General features: G+C 39.7%; 1 protein-coding gene across 10 annotated transcripts in view; it reads left to right on the forward strand.

Annotated features, from left to right (window-relative positions):
* The window catches only part of qkib (QKI, KH domain containing, RNA binding b), a 179,827-nt gene that overhangs the window by 142,105 nt on the left and 19,217 nt on the right, over positions 1 to 18,505 (forward strand). For 5 of the 10 annotated variants that reach the window (XM_073920534.1, XM_073920535.1, XM_073920539.1 and 2 more), the window contains exons 5-6: positions 13,087 to 13,174; positions 14,797 to 15,072. In XM_073920534.1, the coding sequence (XP_073776635.1) occupies positions 13,087 to 13,174; positions 14,797 to 15,072 (364 nt within the window). Of the gene's footprint in view, positions 1 to 13,086; positions 13,175 to 14,772; positions 15,117 to 16,996; positions 18,024 to 18,505 lie in introns of those variants that run through there. The other 5 variants (XM_073920532.1, XM_073920533.1, XM_073920536.1 and 2 more) reach the window with 2 other exon arrangements.

Below are 18,505 nucleotides of genomic sequence, written 5' to 3' on the forward strand. Positions count from 1 at the left end.
ACACACACACACACACACACACACTTCTAGTTTAGAATCTACTGCTGGAGCCTGTATCAAATCACCTGGTAATCTCCATTTCGCTTAAGAATCCAGCTTAAACCAGCCTAGGATGGTTGGCTGGTTTTAGCTGGTCGACCAGCCTGGTTTTGGAGGGGTTTTATCCATTTCCAGGCTGGTTTCCAGCCATTCCCAACCTGTTCTTAGCTGGTCAGGCTGGAAAGTGACCAGCTAAAACCATCTACACCAGCTTGACCATCCTGGTTTAAGCTGGACATAGCTGGTTTTGGCTGGGCTCCCAGCCTGGCTAGGCTGGTCAAGCTGGTTTTAGCTGGTCATCTCCCAGCCTGTCCAGCTAAGACCAGCCTTGAAATGGCCAAAACCCCTCTTAAACCATGCTGCTCAACCAGCTAAAACCCGCCAATTATCCTAGGCTGGTTTTAGCTGGATTTTTCAGCAGAGCACTATTAACAACTTGGTTTTAGTTCTTGGGTTTACCCGATAACATTGGTCAGAGGTAAATATACAGAGCTACTCTGTAAAAAGTGACTTTACTCAAAGGTTCGAGACACCCTGGAGTACTTTTTCTGAGATTTTAGCAGATTTGTATGTGTTTAAAGCATCGGTAAGGACAAAGTTAGCACCTTTCAGCTTTAATTGTGTGGAAAACTGGATAATTTTGAGCTATTGTCAGCTAATTTCATCTTCAGGGTTTAAGATCATTTTTGGGTTGCAGCTGGAAGGGGATGCGCTGGGTAAAACATATGCTGGAATAGGTGGTGGTTCATTCCATATGGGAACCTCTGAAATAGTGACTAAGCCAAAGAATAATGAATGAATGGGAGAAGATTTAGTCCTCTCTACAATGAGGAGCAGTGGCTTTGGCTGGAAGCGGCCGGATGCAGATACTCTGATAGAGAGAGAGAGAGAGAGAGAGAGAGAGAGGCTCTTTGTTCTGTCAGTATGCAGTTAGTGAGCAGGAAGGGCCCTCAGCAGTGAGCAGGAGATAAACAGAGACATGCCAAAAATATGCGGAGTGTCATAGAAAGCATTGTGGCTCAGAGCAGAAAGAGATGTGCTGTAATGTGTTACGGGGCGAGTGTGAAGAACCCAGTGATGTCATCAAAACTCAGCCACCATCTGTTGGTTCAACACAGATTTGCCGCCAAAACATGACGACAACCTGGGAAATCCACCATAAAGGGAGCTGAGTGAAGGAGTGCTGCTGAACAGTGTGTGTGTGTGTGTGTGTGTGTATGTGTGTGTGTGTGTGTGTGTGTGTGTGTGCGTGTGTGCATGTGTGCGTGTGTGTGTGTGTGTAGATGTCTGTGAGTGTTTTCCTCAGTGTTCCTCAGTCTTGGTGTGTGTTTACATGAAAGCATGTATCTGTGAATTTGAAAGTGAGTGTGTGTGTGTGTGTGTGTGTGTGTGTGTGTGTGTGTATTTGATAGTACAGTAACTGTGTGTGCATGTATGTATGAGTGTGTGAGCATATGCGCGTCTAAGTGTCTGTGTGTGGATGTCTGTAAGTGTCTCCCTCTGTGTGGGTGTGTGTGTGTGCCTGTATTTGAGCATGTGTATGTGTTTAAGTGTGTGTGAGTGCGTGCGTGTGTGTGTGTGTGTGTGTGTGTGTGTGTGTGTGTGTGCGTGTATTTGATAGTGTGTGTGTGCATGTGCGTATCTGAGTGTCTGTGTGTGTTTGGATGTCTATGAGTGTCTCCCTCAGTGTGTGTGTGTGTGTGTTTGAGAGAAAGTGTGTGCATGTATTTGAGAGTGTGTATATGTGTGTGCATGTGTGTGTCTGTGTGTGTCCATGTGCACGTCTGAGTGTCTCTGTGTGTGGATGTCTATGAGTGTCTCCCTCAGTGTGTGTGTGTGTGTGCGTGTATTTGAGTGTGTATATGTGTGTGCGTGTGTGTGTACATGTGCACGTCTGAGTGTCTCTGTGTGTGGATGTCTATGAGTGTCTCCCTCAGTGTGTGTGTGTGTGTGTGTGTTTGAGAGAAAGTGTGTGCATGTATTTGAGAGTGTGTATATGTGTGTGCGTGTGTGTGTCTGTGTGTGTCCATGTGCACGTCTGAGTGTCTCTGTGTGTGGATGTCTATGAGTGTCTCCCTCAGTGTGTGTGTGTGTGTGAGTGTGTGCGTGTATTTGAGTGTGTATATGTGTGTGCGTGTGTGTGTACATGTGCACGTCTGAGTGTCTCTGTGTGTGGAATGGATGTCTATGAGTGTCTCCCTAAGTGTGTGTTGGTGTGTGCATGTGTGTATTTGTATTTGAGAGTGTGTCTGTGCGGGTATGTCTGCGTGTGTGCATGTGCACATCTGAGTGTCTGTGGATGTCTGTGAGGGGCTCACTCAATGTGTGTTGGTGTGTGTGTATGTATGTGTGTGCATTTAAAGTGTTTGCATGTCTGGAGTGTCTGCGCGTGTGCGTGTGCATGTGTGTTTAAGTGTCTGTGTGTGAGTTTAAGAGTGAGTGTGTGCATGTCTGCATGTGTCTGTGTGTGTGTGTGCATGTTTAAGTGTCTGTGTGTCCGGAGTGCAGGTGTGTGTGTGTGTGTGTGTGTGTGTGTTTTCACGACGGCCTGTGAAACTTTGATGACATCACAGCACCTCTCGCTGGCACTCAGCTGATACTGCAAGCTTAGCCTAGTGCACACTGTGTAGTGTACACTAAACACTCCCTACTGTGTTTTCCAAACTCTTTCTGAAACATAATGAAATATGTGATGACAAAAGCTGTAATTATGCTGCATTTATGCTAATTGCGCTGTAATTATGCCACTCTGTGCTTGTTTAAATCAGCAAGTCAAGTGTAAAACATGTCCGTCCTCTCAATCCAATGAATCAGAAATATGCGCAGGCTTGCTTTAATGTCATGTAGAGCTTTCATTGCATTAGAAAGCGAAGGTCAGGAAGTGCTCCCAACTTTAAATATTGAGCAGCACCAGGAAAAATTCAGGAGCACCCACCAAAAATGAATGAGCACCGCTGCAAAATGTATTTAAAAAACAACAACAATTAGGACTAACAAAAAAACAGAGACGACTATGTAACTAATGCTGTGATGACTTTATATTTGTGCAATAATTCCTAAATGAATGTCTTAAAATTATAGAATATTAATGATACGGTGATGTCGATAATACTAACAATGAATTACATTTCTCATTATAATGCTATTTAATCATTATTTATTTTGCAATATTTTTTTATATGCATGTCAATTTAATAAATACTATTTCTGCTACAAAACAAATGAAAGATCATAATAAATCATTCAATTTAGGCTGAAAGCTGCAAAGCAGTCATCAGTAATTAAATAGAAAATTAATATACATTTTAAGTGAGAACGGACAAAAGAACAGAAGAAAAGTCTCACTTTTAAAAGTTTTGGTTTCGATTTGTGTCATTTTAAATGCTCAGTCTCATTTTGCCCTGGTTTTCATTTTTCTGTGTTTGTGGAAAGCAGGCGAGTCAGCCGACCCAATATATGAGAGGGGCAGAGCAGGATTCTCGCAATACTAGGGGTGTAACGATACACTCAGCTCACGATACAATGTGTATCACGATATAATGTTCACGATTCGATATGTATCACGATATTTGGAATCAAAATTGAAAATTAAATTGAAATGCAAATTTTATTAAAATAATTTAATTACCAAGTAAACTACTTTTTATGTATTTATGTATTCTTTCATTTAAACTGAACCTTCTTTAAGAAAATAAATTAAACAGGCCTGTCTCTGGAAAATAAAACAATTTAAAAACTTCTTAAAAAATATTATTAAAATGACAGACAAAATTAAGGAACAATTTAAGTAAAGGTGCAAAAAAAAATAGCTTTCTATTCAATTGAATTTAACATTAAGAGCTTAAGGTTTTGCTTGGTCACTTGCGTTTTTTGTGTTTGCAAAAAAAATAAATCCACATTTCCAGATAATCAGCAGTTCTATAAAATAATCCTGAATTTATGTGTATCTGTCTGAGAGGTTTTTATGGATGGCTGTCTTCATGTTGGGCATGATGAGTGACAGGGTGGCCGTCTTTTCATTACACAGGACAGTCGTGGCTCTTTTCAGCAGTTTAGGCAGGTTTACTATTTCCTCTGCGTTGCTGATGTCGGCGCTATCAAGTATATCAAGTTGACGTGCATTTTTGTGTACCTCTGTTCTCAAAAGAGTTCATGCTCGTCGAAATCATAACTCTAAAATGCGATATGATTATTTAAATAATGTGCACGCTTTCGGTTTCATTTCCACTGCTGTTCATACTTCCCACGCGGCTCCTAAACGATCACTCTGTTCCACAAACTGAATGTTGTTTACTACTTTATTACCTGTTAGTCACAACCTGCAGGTTCTGTTCACTGAAGCAGACGTGCGCGCATCTATCATAGTCCGCCCTCTGTAGTAACAGCTCACGTCATGTGTGATTTTGCGGCCGCAAATACATCATTATATGAAGACAGAATGATATTTTAGGGTGAATTGTACTTTATAAATACAGTATGTGACTCTTTCAACACCATTAGGAGGTATCCATGTTGCTGTGCAAAGTATGTAAATCACTGTGAAGACTTTAAAACTTCGGCTATGTTTGACCCAGTATGCGTGTCAAAAAGCGGACAAGTCTAAAGCAATGACTGTACAACCGAAATGTTGCCAGACGTCTGATTTTGAGAGGATGGACCATCCTCTATTTCAACTCCACTCATCTTGGTCTGCTGACATTACTGCTGCTGCAATCTGAACTCACGTGCGACAGCAGGTGGAACGTAGCTCACGTGCAAACAGCTCAACTAATAAGAGAAAACGGACGTCATATCGTAATCAAATCGTCATAACGCCACGATGCATATTGTGACATTTTTGCATCGCAATAAATCGTACCACGATAAATCGTTACACCCCTACGCAATACTGTTCTTTGTTATAAACCGCATCAGTTTACACTTAGTAAAGGAGAGCTTCTTTGGCAATGGTGTGTACAGTATTAGATTGTACATTTAGCGGACATTTGCGCTGAACATGCAGTAAATGCAACGCATTGAGATTCGGTGTACTTGCACTTTTCAGTCATTTGCATTAATCGCAGTCACAAAAGCTCCCTGTCATCTGACAGCGGAAAGTCTTGAGTGATTGACAGCTAATATATGAACCAATATAGCGGCAGGGAAGAGCGATTTAGAACGTTTAAAAAAAAAAAAAAAACAGATCGCACTACAACTATTATATGTAGTCGCACACATGCTCCCAAATATATTATGAGGTCGCATAGCTTAAATTTCGGGCGCATATATTAGTCACAATTACGAGCCCTGAAATGTCTTGATACCTCAGGCTGTTGATGTTGCCATCCACTCTGCAGATCTCTCGCACTGAATGTAACTCCAAACCATGATTTTTCTTTCACCGAACTTGACTGATTTCTATGAGAGAGTCCATAAGGGTTCCAGTAGGTCTTCTGCAGTGTTGCTGATGATCAGGATGCAGTTCAACAGATGATTCATCAAAAAAAAAATCAACCTTCTTCCACTTTTCGAAGTGATCAACTAGAAGTCAAGTTCTGATTTGTTAACACCAGAGCTCCTGTAATACTTTTAGCACAATCGACTAAAACTTTTTTAACGTGATTGAGCTGTCAAGCAGAATCCAGTCGAGCAGCACACTAATATTCCGCACAATACCCCTCCATTGAATAACTTTCTTTTATCCACAAAAAAATCTCGCCCTCCCCGAAGCTTTCAAAAGTAGAGATGTAGCCTCCTGCGGTCCCATCATCTGTCACCGCTAATAAAGCACGTCTGCTCTCCGAGATGATGTAGTGCAGATCAAAACAACAACAGAGGAAGAAGCAACATGTATATTTCATAACTTCAGAACATAACTTTCATAGTTTCCTCTATGTAGGCCATCTCTGAAAAGAGTTCTTTCCCTAAAAACTCAGTCTCTGCATTGTGAATGTGCCTCTCAAGGACAGAGTGCATTAGGCTGATTAAATAAAGACAGAGAGTGATTTATAACCGCTCTGTCCTGCGCTATTCATCAGCGAGCTCTTGACTTAATAAAGTATTGATATTTAGATACGCGGACAGCGTTTCGGTGGGGACAGGAGGGCGCAGGGGAACGGCCCCTGAGAGGAGCAGTAAATACATCTCTTGTACTTGAACTCCACATACACACTAGGCTTGGGCGGTAATACGGTATTACGATATACGGCGGGATCTAAAAATAGCAACGTTGTTAGTGTCAATACCGTTATACCATCATAAACAATGCACTTATATATAAGACAATTATTAAATAATGAATAGTATTTATTTAATGCCTACAAATGCATATGCGTGATTGTCATCACTGGACAGTGTGGAGGAGTGAGAGAGAGAGGTGAGGTAAGATGGCGAGTCGCACACCAAGTGACCTGCAGTTTGGCAGTATTTCCTGTTTCAACCGAACGAGAAGGAAGATGTGGTAAATACAAACTAAAGGTCTGCATTCCCACTGCTGTACCGCGAGAGCCGACCAGGTTTCTTGCGGTGCAGGAATAAATTTCTGAATAAAGCACGAGAGGGGTCGGTAACTAGCGGGTGCGCGGGCTAACAATATTGCTCCCGAGCAAGCGAGCACGCATGGATGCTGTTTACCTGTGTGTGTGTGAATAAGAGAGAGCGTGATTACTGTGTGTCGCTTGGTGCTCTGTGTGTGTGTGTGTGTGAATCAGAGAGAGACAGTGAGAGAAAGCATAGTGCTGTTTGTCGCTTGGTGCTGTCTCTCTCTCAGGCGCCATTTACACTAGTGCGATTTAGTTTGAAAAGGGCGTTTTAGATCAAAAACAATCCGCGTCCTCTAGCGTTTCACCTAGCGTTTTTGAACTTATCTCCATCCACCAAGTGTGCCGCAAGCCTGCGTTTGAGTGAAGGTCTCGGCCTTTAGATCGCCCCCTGGGGGCTGGCTGCAGTACAAGTCATAAAGCCCGCCTCCACCGTGTTAATGAAGGAGACTTGAGCCCAAATAAAAAAAAATTATTACACTTGCAATAAAATGTCCCGAAAGATGGTTCTGGTCGATTAAGGCACTGGTTATTGTGCTGAAATAGGTGCAGATCTTCATTTTTGTAAACAGTTTGTTTTTAGCAGTAATTTAATGCTGGGCGTGTCATCGTGATTGACAGTTGTGATTGACAGTTTCTCAAAGCAGCGCGTCTGAGCTTCGGCAGAAGACTGAAGTGTTATTATTCGATTTCTGTGTTATTTTACCATGACAAAATGAGTTCAGCATTAAACTATAGTTTCTGACATACATGATCCTGGTGGAACACTGTTTATTCACTAAGGTCAGGGCTTTTTTCGGGCTTTATTAGTTTGCTGATACACGCCTAACCACCCAGATAGCAAAATACACTCGGGCCAGTTCCGGCTAGATTCTCTCCTGTCGGAGACTTACCCCTCAGAGCTCAGACTGACTACCTCTGCTGGACCTACTCCGGATGCCTGGACTCACTGCCCGATTCCAGCCCGAGTCACACGAGCCAGATGCGGCGGCCGAGCGAGCCGGCGCTGCCGCATGCGAGCCGGAATCAGCCCGCGATGCCGCGAGTAAGTTATGCGCTGCGGCGTGGAGCTGGCGCGATTGAATATATAAAACCCTCCTATTTGTTAACGTTATTACATCCATTTGTGTTGATATGACAGCAACCGCATGCTGAGAAGTTTGGGGGGCGTGGTTGATTTTACATAAAGCGTTTGGTTGAAAGCTCGACTCATTTTCGCGGCTCCTCCTCTGGCTCCATCAGACAGTCCTTCAGCGCATGTCAAGGCTCCAATTTCAGCAGTGTTTTGCGACAGTTTGTGCCCGTCAAGCAGGCGTTTTGCCCTCAAGGCCTTCAATGGGAAAAGGGGCTGTCCATATTTTTTACAGTCATTGCCGTCCACACTATGCCACCAAAAACGTATATCACGTGACCATTCGCACACTCTGGGCATGAGCGTTCTAGTATAAACAGGAAGCATGTGTCTCGCTTCGCATTTGTTTATTGTTAGTCAACAAACGCCGGTTGAACAATGAACGCGATGGCAAAGAAAGCAGGAGAGGTATTTTTGTGCACAGACGACGAGGTCGAGTTGTTACTAAACGTAACAAATGAATAACTGCACAATGGTGCCTAAAATAGACAATAATGCAGACAGCGCTCACATTTTTGTGTCCGTGTTGTTGTTTACAGTGAAGGCTGGTCTACTGTCTTCCGCTAGCATTAAAGCCATGTGTTATAGTCATGTGATAGGGGCTTGACGAATAAGGGAAGGATACGCAATGACACAATAGCCCCAATTAGGAAGCGAATCTCAGCAGCCCCGCCTCCGTTTTCAGATGTCTCCGTTTTCCCCCATCCACACTGAGACGGAGCAGCAGCATTTCAGAATGAAAACAGCCTCTCCAGCGTTTCCAAAACACTCCGTTTTCAGCGCTCGAAAACTCGGGCGTAGTGTGGACGGATGGCGTAACCGTAGCAAAACTTATGCGTTTTCAAACTAAAACTCATTAGTGTAAACGGGGCCTCAGTGTGGGTGTGTAAATGAGAGAGAGCGTCCCGCGCAGATCTCTAATACGAACAAGACAAACAGGTGACCGCGAACCTAAGGCACAAGACAACAGTTTGGTGATGCTGTCTGAGCCTTACTTCATAATTCTTTTTATTATGCACGGTAGCACCGGATACCGAGGTAAAATAGGGAGGAGGATTGACGGTATAAAAATTTGGATACCGCCCAAGGCAAATACACACACATAAACACAGGCTGAGGGACTCAAGCATGGAAATGTGATGTGAGGGGACATTGGCATGCCCAAATCAGCATTAACATTTTCTTCTGGTGTCGTTTCATATTACTGATCATATCAGGAGCGAAGTTACAAGTGTTGTTGTTGTCTTGCAGAGCAAATCTAGAAAAAAGATCCACATGCTACATTTGGAGGGGATACAATCCAACTAATACTGCCAAATACACAGTTGAGCTCAGAATTGTTAGCCCTCCTGTATGTTTATTTCCCCAATTTCTTTCAGCACATTTCTAAACATATATAGATTTATAAACATATATACAATAGTTTTAATAACTCATTTCTAATAGCTGATTTATTTCACCTTTGCCATGATGATAGCACATAATACTAGACTAGATAATTTGACGATGCTAGTATTCAGCTTAAAGTGACATTTAAAGGCTTAACTTGGTTAATTAGGGTAATTAGGCATTAAGTCATTGTATAATGAAGGTTTGTTCTGTAGACAATCAAATTTAATATTGCTTAAGGGGGCTAATAATATTGACCTTAACAACACATGCTCATTGTGAAAATGTACCCTTGTATACATTTCTGGTGAGCGTGAACCATGTAGCCAGAAATACGTATTAGGGTTGGGCGATGTCGACCAATAACGATGGACGATTGCATCGTCATCATGTATAAAGCGGGAAGTGTTTGATAGAGTGTGCACGACGTATCTACAGAGCGAGGAGAGATCCGGGGGGGAGAAGGGTGCTCGACTTATTTGAGGACCAGGAGGGAGACGCGCGATTTCCGGGAGATTATCACTCGTTTGCGGGCATTTTGAGTCCCGCAAATGCATACAGACTCCCGGAACTTCCAGGAAACTTGGAATGTCTGAATATCACACTTAACAACTATAGTGTGACACAATTCAGCAGTACGTACTTGATAAACTGTCTGATGTGCACTGCTCTCTGACTGGAGCTCAGAGGAGCGCATGACAGTGTGTGTGGCTGTGTCTGTGTGTGATTGTGGTCACGTGAGGGCTGTTCAGAAATGCTAAAACGGTGTGGATGTGGATCATTTTTGTTCTAAAATGCCATTTTAGCACTAAGACGTATAGTGTAAAAGGGGCCTGAGTGTGTATTTTTTGCCAACGGATTTGCAATGGGGGCATTGTGGAGGATCGGCGATGCCAGCTCAGCATCGTGTTGTCTATTGGCCATCGGCGATGGACGATAGCATCGTCCATCAGCCCAACTCTACTACGTATGGCTGCATTTCACCTTTAAAATGGATGCTACAGGGCAGTATGATGCTGCAGACTGTTTCTGTTTCTTTTCAGGCTACTAGCTGTAGCTTATATATAATAGTTATTTAACAATAGCTTCATTCAGTCGTTTCATTCATTATACAGCTTTTGACTTTTAATAATGTATTAAATATCCTTAGATATATGTTACTATGGGGAAAAGGAAATAAAATCACTATTTTTGTTAAGTGCTGAGCACATAAAATAACATAATGCTGCTTGATAATGTCTGTTTTGCAACCATGTAAGAAAACATAATGTGATTTCCAATGCCACATCAATTTCTTTGTGAGCATGAACAAATGAACTGATTCTAATAAAGGTTGTTTAACCTGTCAGCACTTTTATAGGCAGCTACCAGAATAAAAACACATTTTAAAGGCACATGCATTTAAAAGAAACTCTATCACTCCCTCGAGTACTGAGGTTTATTACCGCCAAAGTAGAGCAAGAACACATAGTAATAAAGACAATGTGCTAGAAAGACTGCCTCTTCATTTATCTTGCCATATTTGTGTACAGTATGTTTCCGCCCTTAGTCTCCAGCTCCAAAAATGAAATAACTTTTGTGGACTTTGTACTATTTGTTGTTAGATTTGAAACAGGACAAGAAATCTTTCAGCTATTATCTGTGAGTATTGAATAATGAAGTAAGAGGGATTATAAGACGTGAGGACTCTCCAGATACAAAGCTACACCTCAGTGCATGCTTTTCCCATACATATAACTACTGTTAATTTCCAATACAAAATAAATACAAAAATAATTTATATGCAGTGCTCAGCATATATGAGTAGACCCCATTTTGAAAATAGTTTTTTATCCATTTCTTAGTGAATATAGGTCATAAAATTTGGTGCATTTGAACAAAACAGATTTATTAAACAGGTGTAGTTATTAAAATATTATTTTGGTCACAGAACATCTTTAGAAATAGAAAGATTATACAGTTAAAATAGTGCAAAATATTGAAGTCTGGATAATTAAAAATGACAATTTTTTTTTTCTTGAATTTTCCTCTTTTAAAATTTTTTATTTAATATTTTCCCTAATATATAAATTTGGGTGGGTGTACTCATTTTGGACTGTCATCATTAGTTATGTTATTAGATTAGCTCCAGATTTGGCTTCAGTACTGACTAGTCAAGTCGAGTCAAACTTTATTTATAGATCACTTTGAAAACACAGAAGTAAGCCAAAGTGCTGTACAGAAACATTCAACAAAATCAACTATTAATAGTATAATAGTTTATATATATATTTATTTATATAGTATTGTATAGTAATAGTTATTTATAATAGTATTAATAGTATAATTTATATAATAGTATATAAAATACGTAAAAAACAAGATAAGCTATTGCTAAACTACCTAAAAAGGCATGTAAATGATCAGGTGTCAAATGCCAACAACAAAAAAAAGAGTTTTCAGCGCTGATGTAAGTGGAACACAAAAGAGGCCTGTCTAGTGGGCATCGGCAAATCATTACAAAGTCTACCTATACCTTAGCGAAAGCACAATCCCCTTTAAGCTTAACAGTTAACAGGCCTGCTGCAGTGTTTTGCACCATTTGCTAACAGGTAATAACTGACCTGCCACTCCCCACATACAGAGCATTACAGTAATCTAACTGAGTGGTCACAAAAGCATGGACTACTGTCTCAAACTATTGTTTTGGTATATATTGCCGTATTTTGCTACTTGCTTTAATTGATACCTGTAGAAGCTAGATTTAGCTACCGCTCTTATCTGATTGTCAATTTTAAAATCTACTAATGTACTAGTACAAGAGTACTAATCTAATGTAAATGCACAAATATAATATTGTAAAGTCTCCATTAGAAATTATTAACTTAAAGGAGAGATTTGTGAGGGGTGTACTTATATATGTTGAGCCCTGTATAACTCTTATGGTATCATTAGCATGGTTTAGCTTCTAGAAAAGTATGAAAGTACTTTTAAAACAGTATTTCTGGAAGAAAATGTGACTAAAAATACTCTGCATTTCTTTGCATTTACTGTTGTGTATTTAAATATGGAGCGTATCGCTACTTTAATTGGACACCTCAGTAAAGCTGACAGTCAGCTATTTATGACATGTACAGTGCCAGTCAGGCTCTGACATGTCACAGTGGTCTATTAATATCAGAAATCATCCAGTTTCTCTTGAACTTTTTGTCAATTGTACACTCCCTACACCATCCCCAACTCCTCCTAGGTCATTGTTGATATCAGTATATAGTTTTAGCCGGGTACATAGTAATCAGCATCATGTATCTGTCATACATAGTGCATTGCTAGTTCAGTTGGACACCTCAGTAAAGCTGACAGTCAGCTGTTCATAAAGCGTACCGGTCCAGTTCTGAAATGTCACAGCGGTCTATTACAATCATAAATCGTTCAGTCTCTCTTAAACGTTGCCTACTCGCCAACTCTACACTCAATCCCCAACTCCTCCTAGATCATTGTTGATATCAGTATATAGTTTTAGCTGGGTACATAGTAATCAGCTTCATGTCTGTCGGTTCTATAAATTCATAATCAATCGAAAATCTTTATGAACGCTTATGCGTTTTGTTCTGCAACTCCTATGGGGGAGGGGGGAACTGGGAAAGGGGTGGGGAGTGGCGGTTGATTGACTTTCTGCTGCTCTTCCCACTTTGTCCATCCAAGCCTGCATAGATGGGCGCATGTTGAGTTTCTGTCTTGAGATTTTTCTCTCAACTTGTTTGTTGTCATGGCAGAACAGACTGAAGTTATTAAAACTGTCAAGAGCTTCCTAAACAAATTTGTCTTAATGCCACCTAGCTTACATTTAAAAGATTCTTACTACTGTCACATTTGAGCAAGAACGCACAATAAATATGTACAACTGTGCCAGAAATGCACCGGCTAAGCATGAGATAAACTGATGAGAGATTTTAGTAGATGTAACAGAAACAAAATAGCTCTATTAGCTGCAATCTGACTTTGATTATGCCTTTTTGTAACCAACAGGCCGAAGGAGAGGACAGTCTGAAGAAGATGCAGCTGATGGAGCTGGCCATTCTCAACGGCACCTACAGAGACGCCAATATCAAATCACGTAAGCCGTTCCAAAGATGTTTTCAGCCCTTTCAAAGCACAGCTCTCAATAATCCTCCCTCAAGTAACCCTGATTCCTTGACAAATGCTCTGACGAGTGTCTCAGTATTGTGATCCAGAATTAGCGCATACATTCAGCAGCTAATGAACTGAAAGAATAGAGAACACGCTCTGCTATCTGTAAAAACAATGTTTCCTTAATTTAACAGATGTTGTGACACCCTCATCCTTAGCTTGCTGCTTCAGTAAATAGCACTGAAGAACTGCAGGAGTGTGATATTGTCACTAAGGCATACGGTTGAATGCATTGGCTCCTCCCCCTGCTCTCTTTACTAATTAATAAATAGTCTCTGGGAAAAACTTTGTACATTATCTACTCATAAATGCAGCATTTTAGTACATCGGTAGCATAAAAAAACAAATTTACACTACCTGACAAAAGTCTTGTCATAGATCCCAGTTGTAAGAGCAACAAATAATAGTTGATCATTTGGAAAAGTGGCAGAAGATTGAATTTTCCCATGAATCATCTGTTGATCTGCATCCCAATCATCACAAATACTGCAGAAGACCTACTGGAACCAGCATGGACCCAAGATTCTAAGAGAAATCTGTCAAGTTTGGTATAGGAAAAATCATGGTTTGGGGTTACATTCAGTGCCAGAGATCTGCAGAGTGGATGACAACATCAACAGCCGGAGTCAGAATTCATTTTAGAGCAGTGAGCCCAATACCGTAAAACCGTGACTGGTTATCACACCGTCAGAATCTTATACCGGCCCATGCCTACTGCAAACTCTCAGTCATGCAGCCTATATACTTATTAATAATGTTAAATTATACTTGATATATATACTTGATAAAAAATATACTTGAATTATTTTATGTGTAATTGTTTTATGTGTAATATTATTAGTTTTGGTTAATATTATTTTCATTACTTGATATATGACTTAATAGTATTAGTTACCACTGATTCTTTTAAGTGTAATATCTTATATAATAGTTTGTATACTTATGTATTGTGGCTGTTTCCTTTTATAGATTGGTTGGATTTATGTGACTTATTTCACTTACTTAATTTATTTATTTTGTCTTGTGGTTTTGTGTTTCTGTGTTTTGTGTGTTATGGCAGTCATTAAGTCTAAGTCTAAGTCTAAATAGGTTAATTATGTATTAATTAATTATAACCTTTTCCATTTTTTCAGAAGTGCAATGGCATGTATTTAAATGTTTTCAAAAATAAAATGTATTTAAGATATTTAAATAAAAATCAATAAATATGTTTTATTAAATTAATAAATAATAAATTAAATAAATGTGTTTAAAATATTTAAAATAATGCCATATATTTAAAATAACCTTTTCCATTTTGTCAGGAGTGCAATGGCATGTATTTCAATGTTTCTGTAATGTTGCATCTCGTTTTGTGCAGGCAGCTAAATTGTTTGTTGCTAGAATCTTGTTGAGTGCATCTAAACAGCACTACTCTGTGTTCACTGTTTGACAGTGCATGAAACTAACCGTTTTTGTCTTTTTTGTCCTGACCCACCTGTCTTCATCCACCCCTTCTCCCTCACATTACTCCGCTCACCGCAGCTGCCCTTGCATTCTCTCTTGCAGCGAGTGCCCAGGCGCCTCGGATCATCACCGGCCCTGCACCTGTCCTGCCACCCACAGCTCTGCGCACGCCTACGCCTGCGGGACCCACCATCATGCCTCTCATCCGCCAGATCCAGACCGTCATGCCCAACGGCACGGCCCACCCTGCCACCGCCACCCTAGTGCCGCCCGGTCCAGAGTCGGGCTTGATTTACGCCACGCCCTACGAGTACCCCTACACGCTGGCACCCGCCACCTCCATCCTGGAGTATCCCATCGACTCCAGCGGGGTGTTAGGTAAGCAGAGCTACACCTGCACAACTCTCCAATCAACCCCCTCAGCATGGCCCTGCGGAAAGACTGGGCGGTATGACGATCAACACATTTTGCTATAGACAGTATTCTGCAATGCCGAAGTGCGCTCGTTTTTTGAAATCTGCAACTACAGTGTGCAAAATTTCATCTTAGTAATAGTTTCTATTTCAGCGTCGTTGAGGCACAACATCCTAAATCAATACGCCAATGATCACCCTAGGTACTGATTATGTGCTTTATTCAGTGTTAAGTCCAACCAATTTGATTTTGAACCCCATTTTGCATGACATTTATTGCCTTTACTTTAAATACTTTAAATTTATTTGAGTAGTTGACTTTTAAAAACGAGTAACGCCATTGCATTTAAGGCGATAAGTTGACTTTACTTTTAAAAAGTGGGTAAATCCACTGCTTTTAAAGCGATTAGTTGACTTTTACAAAAATGAGTAAATCCATTGCTTTTGAAGAGATTAGTTAACTTTACGCTAAGAAGTGAGTAAATTCACTCCTTTTAAAAGCAATTAGTTGACTTTACTTCTACAACAATTAGTAAATCCATTGCATTTGAAGCGATTAGTTGACTTTACTCTAAAACTGTGGGTAAACCTGTTGCTTTTAAAAGCGATTAGTTGACTTTACTCTCAAAGGTGAGAGAAGTCATTGCTTTTAAAATGATTAGCTGAATTTACCTAAAAAGGTGAGGAAATCTATTGCTTTAAAAATGATTAATTGACTTTACTTTCAAAAGGGAGTAAAGCCATTGCATTTAAAGCAATTAGTTGACTTTACAAAGTGAGTAAATCTGATGCTTTTTAAAGCGATTAGTTGACTTTACCTAAAAAGTGAGTAAATCTGTTGCTTTTAAAGCGATTAGTTGACTTTCCTTAAAAATTTGAGTAATTCCATTACTTTTATAGTGATTAGTTTACTCTAAAAATCCGATAAATCCATTATTTTTAAGCGATTAGTTGACTTTACTTTAAAAAGTGAGTAAATCCATTGCTTTTAAAGTGATTAGTTGATTTCACTCTAAATATTGAGTAAATCCATTATTTTTAAGTGATTAGTTGACTTTACTCTAGAAAGTAAGTAAATCCACTGCTTTTAAAGGAGATAAGTTGACTTTACTTTATAAAAAGGAATACACTCTTCATAAATGCTTTACAAATTATTCTTTATAAATGCTTTACAATTTTCAAGAAAACAACATTTTTGCATAAATACAAAGATTAGGATAAGTCAACTTTTGACTATAACCCATTATAACTTATATTGTCAGTATAGTATATTACAAGTGACAATTGGGTTTACTCACTTGATTAAAATAAAGTCAGCTTGTTGCTATTAAGGCAATGTGTTTACTGACCTTTTAAAAGTAAAGTAACTATTTGCTTTTAACAGTGTAGGTAGAGATTAAGAGAAATGTTAAGTGTTTGTTTTTTTGTTTGTTTGTTTGTTTGTTTGTTTGTTTGTTTGTTTGTTTGTTTGTTTGTTTGTTTGTTTGTTTGTTTTAAAATATTTGCTTTACCTTATGAAGTAGGAATAAAAATGTAAAAATGCAGAACTTTCAAATGTTGTTGCAATAATTGATTTAAGGTTTATTATTTATTTATTTATTTATTTATACATTTTAGATAAAAGGTAACACATTTAAAGTTGATTTAATGGCAAGCATCAAAATTAAAATACTATAATAAATAGCATGGCGGTTCATTCCGACCCCAGATTATTAAAGGGACTAAGCCGAAAAGAAAATTAATAAATGAATGAATAAATAGCATCTGATATAATGAATATGTATATAAATATGTAATATGCCTCACCTGTAAAGTGCTGGAAAAAAATGGAGTGCACCTAGAAAGATATGACTTTGAAAAAGGTATAAGATTGCGATGAAAGATGTTAGTCATACCGCCCAGCCTTACCCAATGCCATGCCTTTGAAATCCCCCATCACATACACTAACCCAAATCTACCCTCCTACAACTCCCAAATCCCCCATTAAGGCCACGGCACCACCAGCCATAAGCAAAAATGTAAAAGAGCAAACAACAATACATCAAGGCTTCTCCAGTTAATCCATTTAGCGTCATAAAAAGTCCCCCTTTTAAGAAACGTTTGCATAAATGATTCGGCTTTTAAGTGCTCTAGTGGCTTTATATGACTAACGAGAGCGCTCTCTCTCGAAAAGCCCTGTCCTCGCCACTCCACACAAGCTGTATGGCTTCATTAAAGCACTTGAGAAAAGCCGATTATGAATATCATGTTAACAACAGTATTTCTGCCAGTTTAACACTGGCTTCTCCCAACGGCACGGTGTTAAGTTGAGCAGCGACAAATAGCCCGTCCCAGTGCCAAGAGCAGCGTGTCCAATTAGAGCGCACCAAGTAGGGTTTAGCTACTGTCCAAGACGTGTGTTTATTGAGCTGGTCTCTAGCGGGATCCTCATAGGTCTGAATCAGCTTTGCTCTGTCTGTGGGTGGAGGTTTGTGGGCACTGAAGGGCCGTTCACACATACAGAGGTTTACATCAGGTCAATCGCTTGCAGCGTGTTGGGAGATTTACAGTGACATGAGTGACAGCTGATGATGTGGGCGTGTCCAAGTGGATGAAAGCTCATTGTTATGCTAATGAGCAGTGCAGTGAGATTGATATGGTTTCAGTCGAGTATCGAATCTGTTAAATAACACAAATGGAATGACACGAGGATTGTGTGTCAGTTACTGTATATACTACTAGAGATTATTTTGTTTATTTAGATTTTATAAATCACACTTTACATTGTTATAGTAATTAAAATGACAAAAGTTTACGTTAATAAATGCATTAAGCACTGACCAAAAGAATAATATATGTGTTTCCCAGAGAGGGTTGTAAGTTGGCGGTTTATTCCGCTGTGGTGACCCCTGATAAATCAGAGTCTAAGCTGAAGTAAAATTAAATTTTAAAAAGAATATATATAAAACACACTCATTGGCCACTTTATTAGGTACACCTTACAATTACAGGGTTGGACCCCATTTTGCCTTCAGAACTGTCTTAATTTTTTCGTGGCATAGATTCAAGAGGGTACTAGAAATATTCCTCAGAGATTTTGCTCCATATTGACATGACAGCATCACGCAGTTGCTGCAGATTTGTCTGCTGCACATTTATGATGAGAATTTCCTGTTCCACCACGTCCTGAAGGTACTTTGAGTACAGTGAACTCATTTTCATGTTCAAGAAACCAGTCTGAGACAATTCACACTTTATGACATTGTGTGTTATCTTGCTGGAAGTAGCCATCAGAAGATGGGTCATCAGACCAGGCAACATTTTTCCAATCTTCCATTGTTCAATTTTGGTGAGCCTGTGTGAATTGTAGCCTCAGTTTCCTGTTCTTAGCTGACAGGAGCGGCACCCGGTGTGATCT

Source organism: Danio rerio, chromosome 13 (genome assembly GCF_049306965.1).
Source record: "Danio rerio strain Tuebingen ecotype United States chromosome 13, GRCz12tu, whole genome shotgun sequence".
In the NCBI taxonomy this organism is placed as follows: Eukaryota; Metazoa; Chordata; class Actinopteri; order Cypriniformes; family Danionidae; genus Danio; species Danio rerio.